The sequence below is a fragment of the Coenobita brevimanus genome, chromosome 70 (assembly GCF_032717465.1).
Source record: "Coenobita brevimanus isolate Jiangsu-jjx chromosome 70, ASM3271746v2, whole genome shotgun sequence".
Classification (NCBI taxonomy): domain Eukaryota; kingdom Metazoa; phylum Arthropoda; class Malacostraca; order Decapoda; family Coenobitidae; genus Coenobita; species Coenobita brevimanus.
The window spans coordinates 43,688,238-43,711,046 of NC_137023.1; the positions used below are offsets into that span (position 1 = coordinate 43,688,238).

Consider the following 22,809-nt stretch of genomic DNA (forward strand, 5'->3'; position numbering starts at 1 on the left):
CCACTACCTCCACCTATCCATCAAAAATCCTTCCATCAAATCACCTTAACCTTCCCATCTACCCATCTTACCTCTTCCATCTAACCAACCGACGCCCCTCCACCTCTCTCTCTCTCCTTATCCAACTAGTCTTTCACCCATCCACTCTTCCCTAATCCGCCTCCACCTCATTAATCCTCATTCATCTGACAGTCCCTTCAAAGACCCCATCCCAAGCTTCACTATCCTCACATCCTGTCATCCCCTCCATCACCTCACTGGAATACAATCAAACAAGCTTTTTATAACCTTTCGCTGCGGCAAGACCAGGTGTATTAAAAGACACACACACACACACACACACACACACACACACACACACACACACACACACACACAGAAAGAGAGAGAGAGAGAGAGAGAGGAAAGAAAAGAGAGGAGACAAACTTCCTGTTATTCTTCACCAGGTGCTTACTGCCTCCCAACCTCGCAGCAGCGTCCATCGAGCAGGCAAAAATAACACTGATTAATGTGAACGCGACAAAGATGAACGCTAACCAAACACTCGCATTAAGGACACAAGGACGACTACAAGGGGCACCGAACGCAGGCTTCCTTATATGCAGAGAAAATCCCCAAGACACAGAAAGAATGACATGGAGTATCAGTGGGTTTTCTACATCAATCTTCATGGAGATTTAACTCAGTAATAATAATGATGGTCGAGGGTTTGGCGAAAATGGTATCGTGAAAAAACGCAATTGAAGTTAAAACTGATATTACAACGGCAATGACTGATAATATAACAAGGAAAAAAATTATGCCATCAACACACACACACACACACACACACACACACACACACACACACACACACACACACACACACCTCCTACACCCCCTACACACACTCCCCTGGTCGTAATTATATCCGGCCAGGCAGGGTAGGGTACGCAGAGTCTGTTGCGATGACTTGGCCAACACACAAGAGTGCCAATGAACTGTGCGAGGTGGCGTAAACCCTAGCCTTTTACACACCTTCATCCACTCATGTCCCCGACCCCTGTCTACTGCTATTTCACTGCCAAAACATCCCTCCCTTCAGTGCCATGACCTTTTATATTCCAAGAGTATTTATATTCTCTGTGCCAGCTAACGATCTTACTCAGCTAAACAAGGATATATGGTAGTGAAGTGGCTTGCTGTATCTCTGTTCGTCAAGTTTTATTTCACACACCTCAGTATCCTCGAAAATAAATAAACACGTCTAGAGATAGCATGAATATAGACGAAACAAAGGAGAGAGAGAGAGAGAGAGAGAGAGAGAGACACACACACACACACACACACACACACACACACACACACACACACACACACACACACACAGATACACAGATAGACAGATAGACAGACAGACAGAGAAGCCCCGGTCCAGAAGGGGTCATATTGCCAGTGACCTGAAAATGTGGCAACCTGATACACACATAAGGTCACCGCCTCACGGTCCGGATCTAATTTGAGAAGGTGCGCGGCGATAACCCCACACAAGCGAGGCCTTTTAGTGTAAGCGTTCCATCGATAACTACCACAGACTTATAACACCCGCTTCACTGCCATCATGTCTTATTCTGTGTTCAGTTATGTATCTGCTTATTTTTTTGCTTTTTCTTTCTTCTCTGCCATTATTTTATTATGTGTTTAGTTACTTTTCGATTTTCTAACCATTTCAGTACCTGGGGCTGCTTTAACTCCTTCACTGAGACGACTTTCTTTTTTTATATACCGGGTTTGGGGAGGCCTTTTGCACTTAAGGGCTGATGAATATCGTCATTAACCTTTTCACCTCCAAAAGAGTCTCTCCTAAGCTGAATATAATCGCCCAGTTTTACCCAGTATAGGAGTGACCTTACGCCGTCTAGGTGTTACTGCCATCAACCAGTCCCTCGGCTGTGTCATAACCTAGCGGTCACCTATGGTACAAAAAAAGTGGTCTGGCTAAAAAACACAAGCGGTTCGTTAAATGGCATAGAACGGCGCGTATCCTTTCTCCTCTCAGCTGAGCAAAAAATCCAAACCAGGTACGCAAAAAAAAAAAAAAAAGAAAGAAAGAAAAAAAAGTCCACAAATACGGGCAGATACCTGGTAAAGAAAAGGAAAGTGATGCCCTTTGATGCTCCGCCTTACTTTTCCGCCCGTCCCTCCCTCCATCCCACTCTAGAGAGGTAAGGAAGAACTTAAGAAGCAAAGAGAAGCGACTACAAAGGGAAAGAGAGGGAGTGAGAGAGGGATGAAAGAAAAGGAGATAATAATGTTAGAACTGTGGGGTGGAGGGAGTTTGGAATGGGTGGGGTAGAGGGCTGAGAGCGAGACTAGATCGGCTTTGAAAGAGAGAGGGTATCCAAGGCGACCAAAGGCGAGAAAGATTATTAACGAGGGAAAGCAGTGACCTCCTCTGCCCTGCCTTACTTTCCCCACCCTCCCACTCCCCCTCCCCTCCTCCAGCTCCTCCTCCTTCTCCATCTCCCCCTCTCCTCCTCCTCCTCCTCCCGCACCCCATCGTGAGGAGGATACACTTTGCCAAAACACGTGGGAATGACATGGCACCTTTGGGAAGATTCCGCATTCTGCCTCTCACTCCCCCCCCACCCGCCTCACTCTCCCTTTCTCTGGCAATTAATCCCCCTCGCTTTTAGCTCACCTCTCTCCTCACTCACTTTCTCGCTCTAACAATAAATCCCTCTCGTTCTCATCCCCCGTCTCAAAAACATAATTCTCTTTAACAACTAACCTCTCTCTCTCTCTCTCTCTCTCTCTCTCTCTCTATTAATTCCCCCCACCCCCGCCCCACTTATTATCTCATACCAACCAAACCCTCCCTCTCTTAATCTCCCACCCCCCCTCACCTTTCCCTCTCTAAAAACTAATCCTTCTCGCTCTCAACTTCCCCACCTCTCCTCCAGATGCCCTGTTTCAGTACCTCTCTCTCTCTCTCTCTTCCCAGCCCCTTTCCCTCCCCTACCCTTCTCTCTCTCTATCTTAATCCGGACCGCGTCCCTTTCCCCTCGCTCTATTTACTTCTGCATTCCCTCACCTTCTCCTCTCTCTAACACTAATTCTCTCTCTCTCTCTCTCTCTCTCTCTCTCTCTCTAACAGCTTATCATTCACATATTAGCCTCCAACGTGCATGCTTAAAAATATCCCCAGAATTTTCCCAGACTTCCCTTCCTAGTCTTCACCTCTTGTTGCTTCTCCTACCTCCCCCAACTCCTTTCTGTCCATCCTCCCCACCCACAATAATCCCCCTCCCCAGTCTTACCTCCCATGGCCCCTCTCCTCCTTACTCTCCTCTCTTAAGTGGGAATCCTGTTTTATTCCTCCCTCTCTTCGTTTCAAGCTGCACCCCTCCCCTCCCCCACTTATTTTCAGCCATCTCCCCCTAACGCCCCCTTCTTTCTCTTTCCTACCAGGGTATTCCCCTCCTCCTCCTCCTCCTCTCCCTTCAACCATCTCTCCTCTCTCCCCCCTACCTTATCTCTCGCTCTCCTCTCTCTCTCTCCCCTCTCCTACCCGCCTTGCAATCACCCTCCCTCCCTCCTCGCAGACCGCTCCCCTTCCCTCCGCCCGCCCCTTTCGCCAGTTCGCCCTTCCATTCTCCCGGAGAGCGCTGAGTATATAATGGCGAGCGAGGAACCACTCACCACACACAAGCTCCGCATCACGCAGAGTATACTACTGCACTAGTTCGATAAATATCTCACATACAAGGTGGGTGTTGCAAGTCCAAGTTACTCAGACGTGGAGAACTACCACTACTTCTACTTTATTACCGCCGCTTATTATCATTATCATCATCAGTTATCATCGTGGTCACCGGCTGGAACAGATAACAGTGAAGTGGAGTACCCGAACACAACGATGACACTCGGTTACTAACAAGAAATCACCGTCTGACAACTAAGCAACGAGCCCATATAGTGTGCCCTGTGTGACTGTTGGACTGTCAAACGCCGCACTTGCTATGGTCGAGTCAGGAGTTTCGAAGCAGTCTCGGACAAGACAAGTGGTGGCTTGGTACCGTTCATATAGTAAACTCGGACATTTTTATTTTAATCTTACCAGACTGTTTTGTTCAGCTAAGGAGTGTCTTGTTGGAACTGGAGAGGTTCCATGTAGCTTTTAGTAACCACTTCAATACCAGAGGCCTATCCTAACTTGAATAAAATCGTCGGAAGGTAGCCAGAAAAAAAAACACTGGATTTATGGGGTTAATCTCTTGAATATGGGGATGTCTTGTTCATTTTATTCTTGCTGACACCAGACAATTTTAGTCAGCTTAAGAGAGCACCCGACTGAAGTGGTTAATGAAGGCTATATCTAACCACTCCATTTCGACGCCTCTCCTGAGCGGAATGAAGCTGTCTTGAGACTGCAAGAATAAAATGATGTCATCGTAATGAAGGGGTGGAAGTTCCAGTGAACCCTTTCAGTAAGATGACGTCTTATTTGAAAGTTTCTTGCTGCTTTCAGACGATCTCCATCAGTCTGGCAAAGACGTTTAGCACTGAAGGTTGTATCAAACTCCTTCACTTCCAGACGTCTTTTCGAATTAATAAAACGGTCTGCGGACAGCACGAACAAAACATTAATGACATCATTGTACTGAAGTGATTAACCCCTTTACTACAAACACATCTTCTCTACAGTAATTCTTGCTACTGACAGTCTATTTCATTCAACCATGGGGGTGATCCCTTGCGTAGCTAGGCAGGGAAGGACGTGTTCTGCAAATCACCATCATTACGAAGCTGAAGAGAATCGTCAAGTGGTAGCTAGAATAATACAGATTGGTGATCGTGATGAAGGCGTTAACTTCTTCAGCTTGATTACGTCTCTTGTATATTATTCCTGCCACTACCAGACGATCAGACTTGACTTATGGAGCACTTTTAGATCTAGGGGATTTGCCTTTCTCGACGCTTTCACTACTAACTATCGTTTCTCAGTTCACTATAGTCGCGTAAAGGTAACAAAAAAATATATATATATCGCAGTGTGGGGACTAATACTGTAACTGACACCGGACATTTAGCAACACCTCTTCTTTAGCGATTTATTTTGCATATTACACCTTACCATTTTCTTGTATATTATTAACTGTATATCGTTTTCGTATCATCAGAGTCTGCGTGAATAACATACAAATGGATACTGAGGTGCTATGTACAGAATAAGTGGCTTGATTAAGTATGTTACGAAACCTCCAAAGCCAAAAAGAATACGACCCAGTTTCCCACGACGTACTGAACAGTCCGCTAGACACACCCACAACTCTCTCCCTCCCTTCCCCTCTCCCTCCCCTCCCCTCCTCTCTCTCTCTCTCTCTCTCTTTCTCTCTCTCTCTCTCTCTCTCTCTCTCTCTCTCTCCATAAAGTGATGTCATGCTCGCTTTCCCTTCTCTAATCAGCCATTCACCTCTCCCTTCCATCATCGACCTCTCTCACATTCTCTTCATTTTAGGGACACCAGACTCAGTAATGGAAGAAATACGCGCTGCTGAATGGCCAAAATATAATGTAAAATCATAGTCTCAGCTGTTACCACTCCTATACTCCCCTTCAGCTGAATAAAATCGTCCGGTATTAGCCCAAAGAGGATACCACTGCAAATGATACCTCGACTTAAGACAGCATTAACACCCTCAGACTCCTATATAAACCTCCAGCTGAATAAAATCGTCTGTTGGCGGTTCAGATAATACGCCAGAGCTGAAGTGAAGCAAACAGGAGAGGAATGAAGTGGATAAATATGTACCCTCTGCAAGTCATACCCAGGCTTTCTCTTTCATCTCAAAGTCACTCTCGTCATCTCGTCTCCTTCCCCTGTTAACTTATATACAGGAAGCGACGGTACGGAGACAACGCCAAAGTAGAGCAGGATTTATTTTTCTTCCTTTATTTCCTCCATTCTTTCTTTCTTTCTGTCTTTATTAGTCTCAGTAGGCGACACCTTAACTCAGCCTGGGTCCTGCTCTGTATTTGCCGTTTTCTTTGCGCTGTGCACTGTACTGGTTTGGAAGGTAAATTTTGCCACCGTGATAAGAGATAATTTTGTGTATTTAAACTGGTCGGTTTGTAATATGAATTCACTGAAGCGTTATATATTAAAAAAAGCTTAAGGATATATAAATTAGATCCATTGTTTTCACTCTTCGACACACTGATTGTTTCCAGTTGTTACCGTTTTCCTGCTTATTTTTTCCTTTTAGTTCCTTATTTTCACGTGTCTTCCTGGATACGATCGCTCTCCTTGACGAATTAAACAGGATTTCTACTAAAACCTACCAGGGAGCCTATTTCTAGTTAACCTTACCTGGCCAAAAATGGGTTGAACTCCGCTAAATTTGCAAAACATGCCTTGGTTAATATTAGGTTCTATTGCGTTTTATAAAGCACGCAAGAGGAAGCAAATAAAGTGAAGAAAAACAATGATCATATGAGATCTTCGTATAAAGTTGGTAAAAAAAAAAAAATCAGTGAGATATGAAATAAATGCTGTTAGAAAGGTGTACCAAGATGCCCACCCGCTTCATAACATTCCCTCCAACAATAATAAACTAAATAACTAAAAATAAATAAATAAACAAATCCTCAATTCGTAAGGTGAGCCAATTATCTTTTTACGAAATTATCCATTAAATCATTAACTTTCTCTCAGTTACACACCATCTGGCTTATACTGTAATATTAATCAAATACCTGTAAAAATAAATATAAATTCGCAAGCACAGGTAACCATCCTTTTACGGAACTAGTCAAACCTTATCTCCTGTATCTCCCTAATTCACTTTCCCTTCTTTTCTCGCTACTTATGGACGACTTTATTCAGCTGGGGAGAGACATTTAGAGCTACAGGGATTAGACAGAGTCTTCATTAACCGCTTTAATAATACAGGTCCTTCCTACGTCAAATCATTAGGGGACACTGAGAATAAAACAAAAACACATCACAGGACTGAGAGGGACAACGTTCAAAGCAGCAGTCACTTAGCCTTTCTCTTTGACGACGACCTTTCTGTTTCATTCCTCCTACCTCCAGACGATTCTGTTTAAGCTAAGAAGAGAGTTTTAGAATTAGCTGAGATAAATATTGATGTAACTGACTCCTTAAAATAACTGTCTGGAGTTAGCAAGAATAAATCAGCAGAGTACGTGACTAAATTCAAGGGACTCAGGTGAACAAATACAAGCAATATTCTGCACTGACAAGATGAGGCAACCAATTCGCTATTCACGGAGCTAACCGTATGTGTCCCAGGCATTACTGCTTTCTCTGGACCACTCGCCGGCCACCAACTTATGACGCAACCCACCTCACGTACACACACACACACACACACACACACACACACACACACACACACACACACACACACACTCACGCCTGGCAGCACAATCCACACAGCGTCTCTCATGCTCTCGTTGCCCGTCTCTCTCTCTCTCTCTCTCTCCTCCCTTCATCACCCATTCTCAGTGCGTCATCACTTTTGCTTTCATTTCCCTGTTAGCTATTCCCTTTGTTACTCAGTTCATCTCCCGTTGCTTTATCTGACCACTGGACAGTTTTGGGCTATGAAATATCGACACTGATAATTTTCGTAGTATAAAAACAAATCGCGTTTTTAACAGGTAAATATCGAGTGAAAATAGCGGTGACATAATAGCAGGTAATTAATTAACAGGGTTATGCTTCGAATTAGCCATAAATAGGGAAAGTACAATATCAAAAACTTTCCATCCTTCCAGAGTTTGAGAAAGTGCTTATTAATTCCCATTTTTAAGGCTAAATCGAAACATACCATTGTTCAGCAGGTGCTTGATGTTATGTCGAAGCTGTTTTCATACGATATTTATCATTTTAAAACGCATTTTGTGATAATACTACGAAAATTACCTGCACCGATATTTTAAACTTGCTCGTGACCCAGACTGGCAAATGGTCAGCTACTCATCTTCCATTTTTCTGCCCTTCTCTCTCCTCTTTCATCACCCATGCTCACCAGGTCATTCTCTCTCTCTCTCTCTCTCTCTCTCTCTCTCTCTCTCTCTCTCTCTTGTTTCCTTACCTCTCTATAACTAGTTTCTCCCGAGTTTCTTTTCCTACAATTCTCTGAGTGACTCATCTTCCATCCTTCTGTTCTTCTCTCTCTCTCTCTCTCAACCCATTCTCTCCCTGTCATTGCTTTTGTTTTCTTTTCCCAATTACCTTTTCCTCAGTCTCTGTTTTATGTTTTCTCACCTCCTGTTAGTTCTGTTACACATCTTCTATCCTTCTGCCAGCCTCTCTCCTCTCCCATCGCCCTTTCTGACAGTCAACACTTTCGTTTTCCTTTCCTCGTTTTTTTTTTCTCTCTCTCTTGCGTCAGCCCTGTTACGTTTTCTTATTTTCTCCAAACTGCCAGCTCAGTTACTTATTCTTCTCCTCTTCTCTCTTCTTTCTCGTAGTCTAAAGTCACGTCGTTATTACTTTGGCTCTCCTTGCCCGCCCTTTATCCCCTGCCTCCCTTTGTCATGTTCTCTTACTTCGCCATAATACCAGCTCACTACTTATTTATTCATTGAGATCTCCGCTATTACTCGCTCTGCCTCGATAACAAATCGATAGAACAGTAAGTCATTCATTAAAGACTGTAATATGACAACTCTTTTCCTGTAAGCAATGGTAAGTACTCTGTGACCTAATCATCAGGTAAACTTATTTCTTGTTGTACACTGATGCTTGTCTAGAGTGCAAACTGGAGCGAGAAGGTAAGTGAGGTGTTACGGAAAGTGATTGTCTTAGGCAAGCTGCGCTGAGCACGTCCTGGGGCCAGATCCACAAACATACTTACGATAAACTCCCTGTCGAAATTGTGAATTATACTCTTAGGAAGGATAAGGCTATGACAGCACAGATACGTTTTTTATATATTGCTCTTCAGGCAAATCAAAATTTGAGTTACAACAGGAAGTTTACTGTAAATATGCTAGTGGATCCGGGTCTTGGGGTTGAACTGATAAATCAAGGCTCACCTCAGCCTGAAAACATCACTGAAATAAGTGCCACAGATTTGTTGTCAGGAAAACATTATGGCCCATACTGAAGCCCTCGTGAAGCAAACCAGATATATTCTGGACCAAACCCGTGTCTCGCGACTCATCTGGGCGATAAAGTCCTCTCGATTCAGCCCACAACGCACAGAGAAATCTCACAGGTGGAGCGGCGCGTGATTGGACTTTATTCCCAAATGAGTTGCCGAGACGCGGGGGTTCCAATCACCGCTGCTCTAACCTGTGGCATTTCTCTTTGCAGGATGTGGCGCTTGACGGCGACGCTGCTGGTGCTGGGGCTCGCCTCAGCATCGCCCCAGGGAGGCTACCTGCCTCCTCGCCCTGAACCCGTCTGCCCCCCTGTCACCTCAGTTGTCTACGACACCAAAGTGCAGACCTCAGTCGTCGTACAGACACAAACCAGAGTAGACACCCAATACGTCACAACCACCCTCTACAGACAGCAGGTCGTCCCCACCACACTCTACCGGACCAGAGTCCAGACCCAAGTCCAATACCAGACCAGTGTCATCCAACAGACGTCCGTAAGGGTCGTCGACAGAATTGTCACCCAGACCATTCCAAGCCCCCCAAGACAGGAGGTCATCTACGTCACTTCCACTCAAGTTGTCCCACAAGTCAGCTATATCACACAGACTCAGGTCCAGACACAGGTCGTACCTGTTGAGGTTACCAGGACACAGATCCAAACAATCAATCAACCAGTCGTCAACTACCAGACTCAGTATGTGCAGCGGACTCAGGTGGTATCTATCCCTGGTCGTGACGTGGTTCAGACACGCTACCAGACTCAGTTCCAGACTTCCGTCGTGCAACGCCAGCAGCCTGCTAACACTCGCTATGTAACTTCTACCATTGTGCGGCAGGTCGTTCAGACCAGCGTCGTTCAGGGACAGAATGTCTATCGCACAAGCTATGTTCAGCGACAGCAGGTTATTCCTTTCACAGCTGTCAACACTCAGTACAGGACAGAATACGCCACTCGTGAACAGGTGGTGACCAGGACCAACGTGCAGACCCAGACACAAGTCCGTACTCAGGTGGTACCCCAGGAGGTTCTGCAGACACAGGTGGTATACAACACCATCTACACCACAATCTATCAGACCAGAGTGCAGCCATTCACTCAGGTACAGACCGTGGTCCAGACTCAGTACAACACTCCTGCCCCAGTATACAAGACCCAGCAGGAGGTCCGCACCTCTGTGGTTCAGGTGCCTGGTCCAGACCGCGTGGTGACTAAGCAGGTGGCACAGACTCAGCAGCGTCAGCAGGTTGTTTACCAGACCGTCAACCAACCCCGCCAGGTCACCGTCACAAAGACAGTCACCGGCACATGTGCTCAGCAAGGATACAACTACAACGAGCCCTCTGTTCCATTCAACTACGGCAAATAGAATTAGTACAAACATTCTTATATTTACCACTACGTACAACTACGATACTGAAACACGACAAGCTGAGAATCATATTTTCTAGCCACCATACGACATCATTTGTGGTTGTATCATTCATATAATGTGACAGAGTATTTTGTCATATCGAACTATTAAACTTTATTAATACATGATAATTTTTTGTCATCCTTCATTAACAATAATGGTTTCAGGTCACCTGATATCATGTAAGTACGACAACATGTACTGTTTGACTGGTTTATACATGTCAATAATGTAAAGTTTGATTCTCTTTTTTATGCCCTTTTTCACAATTTCTCTCTGAACAGGATGTGGACACCGCTGCTAGTCCTGCTGGTGGGCTGCACTTTGGGGCACTCAGCTGAGAGACACCGTAGGGAGAACTTTGGAAATGGTTTGCAGGGATCATTTGGTGGTGGCGGATACCTGCCTCCTCGGCCAGAACCCAGCTGCTATCCATCCACCGTCTACCGCACGCAAACCCAGTACTCCACACAGGTCATCCCCTCCACTGTATACAGGACTGATGTCCGCTATATTACTCAGACTGATTATAGGACACAACAGGTTTACACTACAGTTTATTCTGAGGTTGTCCGCACCCAGGTAGTTCCGAAGGTGCAATACCAGACAGTCACCGTCACGAGAACCCAGCAGAATGTCCGTACTCAGGTTATCACTCTCCCACCCCAGGTCAATTATGTAACGAAGACACAGCAAGTGTACAGAACTCAGGTTCAGTACCAGACTCAATACAGTACCCGAGTGCAACAGATTCCGACCACCATTGTTAGGAATGTTGTATCTACACAGGTCGTCCAACAGCCGGTTTACAGCACTGTGTACCAGACTCAGTACGTCACCAGAACACAGCAGCTCCCAGGCCAGACTCGCACTGTGTACAGCACTCAGTACAGCACCATCTACTCCACTGTGGTCATCCCCGCCCAGGACGTTGTGCTCACCACTACTTATGTGAGAACTAACGTAGTGACACAGACCATCACTCAGCCTGGCCAGACTCAGTATGTTACCTCCACTCAAGTCGTCCCCGTCACCACCACCATCTACTCTCAGGTGTACCGCACCAACACACAGACACAGTATGTGACACGCACACAAGTACAGCAACAGTACTCAACGGTGTACCGCACACAGCAGGTGCCTCAGTACAACACCAGGACGGTGACCGTGCCCCAGCAGGTAGTGAAAACGCAGGTGTCCACACAGGTCGTCCCCACCACCATCTACAGGACACAGACGGTGCCCACCGTCGTCAACCTGCCCGCCCAGACCCAGTACGTCACTGTGACCCGCACTGACGTCCGCACCCAGCAACTGCCAGGAAGAACCCAAACCCAGTACATCACCAACACCGTGTACAACACAAACTACGTCACCTCCACCGTGTACAACGAACAGTACCAGACAGTATACGCCACACGCACAGTCCAGCCTGACTGTAACACAGGATACGACTACCAGCGACCTTCCCGGCCCTTCAACCCCTATGGACGCTAAGCTACATTAATGCAAAGGAATATTAAGGAGGAAAATTGACAAAGTTATGTGACCCTGTGCAATCTCCTCCAAATACTTATCAAAACAAGCATATGTAAGCGATGTGGTGGTGACCGACATGTCTCCAAAGCAACAGTCAACATACTGTTGTAGTTCAACAGATGTATCTTTTACACGAAATTAATTAATACATATAGTACAACCCGAATGAGCATTTCACTCTCCTTCTACAATGTCAGCCATTTTACACTGTCCTCCTACAGTGTTTATCCTTTTCTGTACCTTCATCTCAAGTTTACTTCCCTTTGGAAAGCAATTATAGACGGCAATTGGTCATATAAAACCATCAGTTGTGGTGTTCCTCAGGGTTCTGTTCTTTTATTTATTCAATAATGATCTTCTGAGCTACACATCCAACCCTATCTAATTATTTTAGTCATAGTCCTTCATTTTCCGTCCCTTTCTCACAGTGCTGAATGCAACCATAAATACAACAACCACAGGGTACGGCTTTGGCCGATTATATTTGTCTCTTTATCTTTCACTGGGACAAGGAGCACTTTGTTTCTTGAAATGCCTCCCAAAAAAATCCTCTATATCTCAACTTGGCACAGTGTTTCACGCGATTATCCCCTTCTCTTCAACAGCACACAACTCCGTCCATCAGTTCTGAATATTCTTGGTGTCTTCTTTACTTGTGATTTGTCTTGGAAGCATCACATTATTGTACTTCTCTGGCAAAAATATGTTAGGTGTGCCGAGGAGATTTCGTGCGTTCATTAACCCCACTCACCTGCTGATTTTAAACACGGGCTTTATTCACCCATGTAGGGAATACAGTATCTCAAGTGCGCGTGTATGTGATGGAGGGGGGAGGGAGAAGGCTCACCACATACATCCCTTGTAAACAGATTGGAATCAAAGGGTTTTCGTCTCATCAACTCTCCTCTCTCCATTCAGTCTCTCTTTCTCTCATCAACTATCCTCTCCCCGTTCCGTCTCTCTCTCTCTCTCTCTCTCTCTCTCTCTCTCTCTCTCTCTCTCTCTCCTGGTTGATGTTCTGCTGAACTCTCTGCTTACATCCCTTCCCCATTATGGCGGAAACTCAGCATCCGTCTAGCAACATACTGTACACTCTAATCTTTTCTGTCCAAAATCTCTAATGCATAACTTAATCTTTTAGCCTTTCAATTATACAACAGGTCAACTCTACAACTGTCTTCTTTAATCTAACTTTCCCCACTGTCTATAATTTCCAGTCTTTTTGATGCAATGTGGCCAGGCATCTCGAAACAAACGAATACTGAGTTTTTTTCTGGCTCAGCTTCATACGGGAAGAACATGTTTTGCATCTTAAAAGCTTGTGTTCTCTCTTTCTATAATAATAAAAAGTTCCTATATTTCCACATACCATTCGACATATATGCATCTGACTGAAAGATGAAGAAATCAATGGAAATGCTGAAACTTTATAACTCCTTCACTTCGAGAGGTCTACCCTGGGAGAAGTAATATCGTCTTACGGTAGCAAGAACAAGAAATGTCATGGTACTGAAGAGATTAAGGTAGTTTATGACCATCTGGGGACAATGATAACTCACAAACGGGATCAATATAAAAATGCATGAGAACTAAAAAGATAACAGCTGGGAGTTGGAACAGGAATAAGGCCGAGAGGCAAACGAAAACAGTGAATGAGTTTATGAAAATGAGGAGAGACTTTCACAGACGCAATATGTATTAGTAAGGAAAAAAAAATGCAACACACACACACACACACACACACACACACACACACACACACACACACACACACACACACACACACACACACACACACACACACACACACACACACACACACACACACACACACACACACACACACATAAATACACGCACGCGCGGACACACATACATACAAACAAACATACAGAGTCACACACAAAACTGGTCGTGCTGTTACCTGACCGCTGATAATACACGAAACGCACCATCGCTTGACAGACAGGTAAAAAAAAAAGAAAAAAAGAAAAACGAAGAATCTGCACGCTTATATGTACAACAGGGCACAAAAGTTCATCCAATATTTCACCTCTTACGTTTTTTTTTTCTACTGGTTTCTAATTCCATGTTGAGAAAGGAGCCTCATGATTTGTTCCTTTTCTTCGTATTCATCATCATCTTTTTCTCACGGGTGATTCTTTTTATATATAATGCGTTAGGCAGGAAAGTGACGGAGAGACTCTAAGAATGATGTACTAGGAAGTAGCGGAACAGCAGGAACTTTCCCCGCTGACTGTACACTGTCATCATAATTGGAGAAAGAAACACCGATGTGGGACTTGGTGTGCATTGACGTTTCGCCTCATGGCTTCCTCAGAATACAATGGCTGAATATACACCACATTTCCTGTATATATAGCAGGAGGCAGTGGCGGTGTGAGGGGGTAGGTCCCACATCGATGTCTGTTTCTCCAATTTGTCAACGAAAAGTAAATGAAAACTGTCATCATAAGAAAAAGGGATTACATGACAAACATCACCAACACGTACTCTTCCTCAAAAATGAATACATAAATAAACAGACAGGTAAATAAATGGTTACAATTATGCCATGATCTTCGTGAGTTTCTTTTCTGATAAATCTAGGCATATTGATATTAATCCCTTTGCGAAGTCACAGCACGGTAAGCAAAAAGTAAACAGCTCATCATCATCATCATCATCATCATTATTGTCATTACCATCATCATCGCCGTCGTCGTAGTAGTCTGGTGGTATGATAATTATTGCAACAAAATGTCCATGTAGTGAAGGAGTTAATCATTCAGTCAAGCAGGATCTCTCTCTCTGGAAAAATACTTCAGAATTTACCCAAAGTTCTACCATCGCTGTGAGTAGGGTGATATCACTACCAAAGACTCACGCTACTGAATAAAATCGCCGGAAGGTAGCAAGACTAAACTCACGATGAGGTCCTCGGAGTGAAGGGGTTAACGGAATAGAACATAATGTAGAGTATTTTAAGACTCCTCATACTGTGTTTCAAAATGTGCTCTCGGGGTCATACATTTCTGCTCACTCACCCATCAAATATCGCGGGGAATGGCCTTAGAATTTTTCCACTGTTCCTATCGCGAACCTTAAAACTACTGCAATTGGTTTGTAATATCTAAGAAGGCGTTACCTCAGTGCACTTAAGATCATAGTATATAAGGATTATTACACAGGAAGTTATTTCCTACTAGACAGTAAGATGTGACGGTTATACAGCTTTGAACTATGATAAAACATGATATAACAACGAACGTAATATGACTGCGAAAAGAAAAAGGATATCTCTTCAGAAACTCGTCATTTTATGAAGGTGAATAAAAACCAAATTAAAATTCACTGCACACACCCATCGTACCTCTCACCCAAACCCAGGGTAACCTCCACCCTCACCAACAGTAACATTTTCTCAGAATATCCCTCATTTTCACCCTCAGTAGCCCTCACGCTCACCCACAGCAACCCACACTCTCAAATACAACCCACACCATCCTCCCCAGCAACCCACATCCTCATCTAGAGTAACCCACACCTTTACCCACAGTAACCCCATCAACACTCATTGTCCTCACCCAGAGTATCCTTCGCCTTCACCTACTACCGCATCCTTAAACTTCACCTTCACCCTCAAGTGTCCTTAACCCACAGTGTCCCTCACCTTCACCCAGTGTCTCCTCCCATAGTAACCCTCACCTTCACCCTCCGCGTCCCTTACCTTCACCTGCTGCTGCACCCGTACCTCTCACCCTCATTCACGTCTCAACTTATTTCATATGACAAAAGACGGAAAGTGGGCCTGATATGATAGAACTTTACCCGTGCTCTCTATCATTTGTTACAGGAACTGGATACTTCATTGTTGTAATATACGACGTGCTGACTCATTATACGTTTCAAACACCAACACAGCTGAAGTTGTCCTCTCTATGTTTTTAATATCGTCTCATATTTCAAGTTATTCGTGCGGAGAACAATTTTTGCAAGCTTCTATCCTTTTGCTCTTTTTTTTTTTCAAAATAAAAAAATCAGTTTCTATTATATCTTTCTAGCATTTTATATGTTCTCCATGTACACTTCTTACGACCAGTCAAGGTTATTGACAACTATCCACTCCCCCTGCGTGAAGCACAATATTTTTTGTCACCAAATTATGATGGAGAGGGAGGAGGTCACGGGCAATCAGAGGAGAGATGAGAGGCGGTGGGGATGGCCTGTGTGTTAGGGACGTTTGATGAGCTAGGGTAGAATGGGGAAAGATGGTCGGGTCAAGGAGAGTGTATATACGAGTATTGGTGATTATCATTATAACAGCGTGCTTTCATCAGTCACAGCAAAGGGACACGAGTTACAATATGAACTGCAACGCCATGTCACGTCTTGTAGATATGTGGATTTTAGCTGGATGCTTTAGGTACAGAGTGGCTCGTTCCGGAGACCACATAGTAATGGAACGAGACCACATACTAATTTGACAAACCCAGGATCGGCCAAAGTCAGTGATGATGAGCCTATGAATGAAACTGTAATGAAAGAAAATATTTCCGATTGACCCTTGCATCCAATTTGGCTTATTACTATCTGATGATGGCAAATAATTATTGTAATCCTCCCCCTGACAAGGTCCTAGCGTGTTTGTGTGTCTGTGTGTGTGGGAAGAGGGGAGACTTTAAGCTACACAGGCAGGGTTGGTGAAGCGTGTAGGAAGACAAGTTGTGAACTCCCTGCCGCATTCCTTTCCCTAAAATTCCTTTATCTATTTCTTCCCTGTTATCCTCCAGCCCTACCCCAACTGCATTTGAAGTCTTTTATTAGTACTGTACTAAACACCAAGACTCGCATATAACGATGATAATAACGATAATGATGAGAAACCAAAAGATGGAAAATGAAAAGCGTCAATCAATTATTACTCCACAAACAAGGATGGCAATCAAGTCAACAGGTCAGTCACTCTTTACACACATAAATAATCCATCTACCTCTGCAGCCAGCGAAGTACCAACAATGTATGCTTTAAGGTTTAATAATGAGGTATTTGTGAAGTTTCGTATTACTCAAAACGCTTTCAAATTCGCAAGTTTAAAACAGCAAAAGATCCTACTAAAATTCTGCCCCAGCCCGATTGTACTCGTAACTACACACTCTTTAGTACTTAAATTACACATATCATCATCATCATCACCAACAACAACAACAACTTCCATTACAAATACAATTACTATTACTACTACCACTACAGCTACTATTATTACTACCACTACTACTACTACTATTACTACTCAGCGGTATACAAACATCTGGCGTTAGCGAGAAGTAAGTAATAGAGTTGCCTCGACCGGGAGATGGTTAACGGTGATATAATATTAAAACTCAGGCTAACACAAGTCACCCTCACCTGAATACACTCACTGGCCTTCCCGAGAATAGAATATGTGAGCTGTCCACACCATGAGAAGGTTAGGAGAGTGAGCAGAAGCCAGAAGTAAAAGAACGAAAATACAATCAGGAGAAACCACGACTAGACGCTGTATATTAATTAATTCTCCTTAGCTTAAAGCGTGTATAAGACTGTATAAAAGTGCATTTGACGTGTATTAGACTGATATACCTTTGTCTTCACTCATACATCTACCAAACGATTCTCAACCAAATTAACCGTATCACTAACAATAATAAAAAAAAATGTGATAATAATAGCAGTGTAACAAAATACAAAAAAATAAATCTGAAAACATTTACCTTATGGAGACTTTCTTATCCTGAAAACTGGTTAGAATCCTTTGTAAATACGACCACACAACGCAGAGTGGAAAAAAATAACTCCATTCACACAAATTATATTCTAACCTTCAGCATTCAAGTTTTCCGAAAATAAAATAAAAAAAACGTACACTCCAACCTTCCAAATTCAAGTTCTCGGAAGACTTACTCGACAGCGAAAAAATATCGGGTACGTATCTATAATTCTTGAAAAGTCTGGAAGTGATTGATCTTGACCCCCTCACCTTGACAAACCTGGGAAAGTACTCTACGAACTCTACACTCACTTCCCACAGACACACACTACACGTAATGCATCGACCTTCAAGTACATCCCTGACCTGCCACCTTCATCCTTGACCCGCATAATTCAGGATTTTCTCAGGTCACTGGCGGAAGAGTCGGGAACAAAATTCTGACAATTATTTCACCTCCGTTTCTCCCTTTCCACTGCTGGCTAATGATCTTAACGTGTGGGAAGCCTGTTATGTTGCTCTGCCCATGGGTTATTGTCTTCGTTATGCTGCGTCGGGGAGGAAACTGATGAACATTCCCTAACTGTGATGCGGACGTGGCGGAATGGTTGCAAACTTTTGTCCCTGATTATACAGTTGCAAAAATATATATATATATCCATATTCCAACTAAGGAGATCAGTGGTTTCATAGTGAGGATTGCTGCTCACTGTAAGTCTGTCCTAAGCTGAGTAAAATCGTCTGGAAATATCTGAAATAAAATAAATACACAATAAGTCATCGTGGTGAAGGGATTAAGGCAGGTGAAGAGCCCTGAGAGAGGTATCGCCCTGAGAACCCAAACATCTTCCCCTGATTTATTTTCTAGCCACCTCAGGACGATTTGATTCCGCTAAGAGGAGAGAGACTTCATCCAGTGTATAAGTTAATGTGAACTATGATATAATTCCTCCCGTTCAGACACTATTCATCTGGTGGTGGTGATTTATCCAGCTTGGGGGAGACTTTCGGACTGGAGGGGTTTGATTAAGCTTTCATTAACCCCGACTGCACTGGAGTTATTTTTTTCTGAGTTATATATAATCATCAGCTCATGAGTCAGTAAAAAAAGAAAACAACACGCCATCGGGGTCAATGAGCTAAGTAATTTAATACGAAAAGACTTCCCTTGATTGATACTGTACTATAATCGTCTTACAGTGGCACGAAAAAAGAAAAAGAGAGAGAGAGAGAGAGAGAGAACAAGGGAATAGTCACTTCACTACGAGGATGGCTAATTTCGATTTTGCTATATCCAGACGAACCGGATTAATTAAACGTAGCCTTCTTTCACCTCTTCACTGCTAGCGGTCTTGTAAATTCGTCCGGCGTAGGAAGTATAACACTAAAAAGACAATCGTACTCAGTGGGTTTATGGACATTACTTTTCACCTCTTCATTGTAAATGAGTTCTACAAGGCTGCATAGAAAAAAAAAATGGAGGTAGCAGGGATGTAAAAAGGAGTTATCGTGTTCAAGGGGTTCATATTTCATCATCATCATCAAAAATAAACTGATCCACCAGAATATGCTCCCAAACTCGTTTCCGTAATGAGTGGATGGGATGACTCTCTTGCAATCATTTTACATTTATTACCAGTTTCTTTATTTACGGTACCACGAATCTAAGCAGGACACCAAGCCTTAGCCCCTTCAGTACCATGACACCTGTATCATTTTCATCTTGCTTACGCCACACGATGTTATTCAACTTGGAAGACACTCCTCATGAAGTGATTAGAAACAATCACCATGAACTAACTTTGGCCTCGATTTTCGTCCTTTTGCAGCTTATTTTTACGTAGCTCAGCGGCAGAAAAATACAATGCTACTGATCTACATCCTTTCTACAGCACATCTTCGTGACTGCCACCATATTTAAGACGGAGAGATGGAAATTTCAAGCCCAGTTCAAATAATAAGAGTATAGTTCTAACTTATTTTACGCAGACTCCAAAAGATATTACTCAGCATAAAAGAGAGATCCCTCGTACAACACGGGTTTAATTAGTGTTCTGGGCTTACTGAACCTCCCTTAGGGTCCCACACCTAGAAGAGACTGATATGGGATTGACTATTTATTTATTTATTTATTAGTTTTCTTATTGGCTGGGATTTATTATTATTATCATTAATTACAAACCCAAACACACTAGGAACAATGTCGTTGAAGGCCACTCAGTTTGGGTACGAAACACAGGTAAATACAGAAACACAAAAACTGGATACGAAGAGCTAGACAAAAAGGGAGTGAGAAATATAATACAAATGTCAGAAAGTAAGAAACTATTTAACTTCAATGACCGATTTTATGTATTAATATTTTTTTAAAAATCAAAGCACCCCAAACAAATTGATTCAGCTTCAGGGATACCTCTGACAGTGAAAGGATCAATGAAGGCTAAAACTAGCTCCTCTTGCTCGGAAAGTCCTAAGCTCAAGAAAAGCCACTGAAAGCATCTATAATTTTTTGAAATGTCATCATTGTGAAAAGGTTAAACAGTTCCCTGCAAGAGGTGTTCCCTAAGTAGAATAAAAAATCGTCTCGGAATCTAGTAAATAAGAAACAAATGTGGTCTTACTGACGGAGATTACCGGAGACAGCTTCAAACACCTTCAGTTTACAAATTACTTTTCAAGCTGATGAAAATAGTTTTAGTGGTAGCATGAATGAAATTAAAGCGTCATCGAACTAAAAGAGTTAAAGGGGACGAAAACTTGAGGAGAGAATGCGATTATCTTACTAAAATAACTCGATGGTGTCTTGTATCCAAACTACAGCCAAATGATCAGAGTCAGCTTTAGGGAGACCTCTTGTGCCCATGTCCTTAGAAGCAGTCTCATTTAACCCCTTCTGTATAAATACGTCTTTGCTCAATCGTTCTTCCTATCACCAGGCACTTGTATTCAGTTTAGGCGAGATTATTCTTAGTTGGAGACTAATTTTCTTTAAGTTCTGCCTAAAGATCATCCGTTTTCTCTTCACATTATCTCCGCCTCCCTCTCACTACCTCCCTCCCCTACCGTCTACCCACAACCCACATTCTACCCTACCTCATCTACCAGCTTACTCCATCCTACCTACCCTGCCCTGCTCTACCCATCACTATTAACTCTGTCACCCTAGCTTGCCCTACCAACCAGTCCTGCATATCCCACTATCCAATTCCTCCCTATCCCGCTCCATCGTGACCCTACCCTACCCTATACAACCCTGCCCTGCCCCACCAAACTCAATATACTATGGGCCACTTTAACATACCCTACCCATCTCCCCTACCCATCTCACCTTTGCCCGCCACTCTGCTCTATTTCCCTCCATTCTGCTCTATGTACCCTCCACCGCCACACCGACACTACCTTACCCTACTGTACCCCACAAACCGTACTTCACCCTACCCACCTTACTCTTCCTCTACCCTTTCCCATCACATCCATCCTACCCTTTCCCATCTCATATCCACATGACCCTCCTCAGTTTCTGTCAAGCCCACCATCTCACCCTTACCCTACCCTACCCTACCCTACCTCACACCCACACAACCAAATTTTACTCTACCTTACACTTCCACATCACCCTACCTACCCAGCTTACCATACCCTTCCCACCACTTCCACTCTACCTTATCCTATTTCATTTCACGCTTACACTACTCTATCCAACCCCTACTACTCTCACACCACCACTTTACCCTACCCTAACCCACTTCACACCCACATTACCCAAACCTACCCTACCCTACTTCACTATACCGTCCCTTACTCCATCTCATGCCAATTATTACCCTAACTTACCCTCTCTCACATGTACCCTACCTTACCCACCGTACCATACCCTACCCTTCCTCATCACCTCCACCCTACTTTATTCTACTCCACCTCACACCCACACTACCCTACTCACTTTGACTTACTCCTGCCCCTTCCTGCCACCTCCATCTTCTCCTAACCTACTCAACCGCACACCCATTCTTCTATCCAGTTCAAACCCTGCAATTCTCACCGTACCATTCCACCCTACACTACTTCACATCCACACTACCCTACCCTACCTCACTTGCACCCTACCCTAACCCTACCTCTCCCCACTACTTCCACCCTACCCTACTACTCCACCTTACAATCAAATCACCCTTTCTCACCAAAACACTACGCCCTACCCAGCTCCACCTCACACCCAGCGTACCCTACCCAAACCCCTGCCAGTCTCACCGCACCTATCCACTCTTCCTCTCCCCACCATCTTCCTAACCATTTGAGTTATGGCTGTGGTTCTATGGCAAGGTTTCATGAGGTGGACGGCTTGTCATGAAAAGTTGGCTGTTCTCTTAATCTGATCCGAATATAAGCATTTTCTGTGTTTTGACGGGTCTGAAGGGAGTCCAGGGGTATTTTGAGGACTCCCCAAGGAGAACAGAGCGTCAAAACATGGAAACTATTGTGTTATACCCGTCTGCAATCATCATTACAGTATCAATTTTCTGGTGATTCATACAGGCATACATGCATACATACAGGCAGACTACATACAACTACCCAGAGTTCAGGGGTATTGTGTGGGTTTTCCCGATGACAGCAGGAGGCGTAAAAGACTGGGAACCACTATGTTTTAGCTAAATCATCACTACGGCAACAAAATTCTGGGGAGTCCACACATATATACATACATACATACATACATACATACAAACATACATACTGAACGTACATATTTACAACATAAAAAAGAATTTCTGTTTGTACATGATTAGCTTCAATTAGTATCTATCCTGGAATAAAATTATTATTGATTTATATCAGTAATATACCGCACAGCATCTTATCTTAGTTACTACCCATTAAAATACATGGCTTCAAGATTTTACAAGTTTGGATAAGCTGACTTTTTTGTTACCAGGCATTAAAATAACACTTTGCGATTTTCCCTTGGTAATAAGAATATAAGTGCA

General features: G+C 43.6%; 2 protein-coding genes across 2 annotated transcripts; both read left to right on the forward strand.

Annotated features, from left to right (window-relative positions):
* The first annotated feature begins 3,699 nt into the window (after window positions 1–3,699).
* Window positions 3,700–10,509, forward strand: LOC145406290 (uncharacterized). Its single transcript, XM_080277449.1, has 2 exons — window positions 3,700–3,748; window positions 9,332–10,509. The coding sequence occupies exon 2, from the start codon at window positions 9,333–9,335 to the stop codon at window positions 10,485–10,487; it is 1,155 nt and encodes a 384-aa protein (XP_080133575.1). The 5' UTR covers window positions 3,700–3,748; window position 9,332; the 3' UTR covers window positions 10,488–10,509.
* A 308-nt stretch (window positions 10,510–10,817) lies between these two features.
* LOC145406289 (uncharacterized) lies at window positions 10,818–12,049 on the forward strand. The gene has a single exon (XM_080277448.1). The coding sequence runs from the start codon at window positions 10,818–10,820 to the stop codon at window positions 12,027–12,029; it is 1,212 nt and encodes a 403-aa protein (XP_080133574.1). The 3' UTR covers window positions 12,030–12,049.
* The last annotated feature ends 10,760 nt before the right edge of the window (window positions 12,050–22,809 follow it).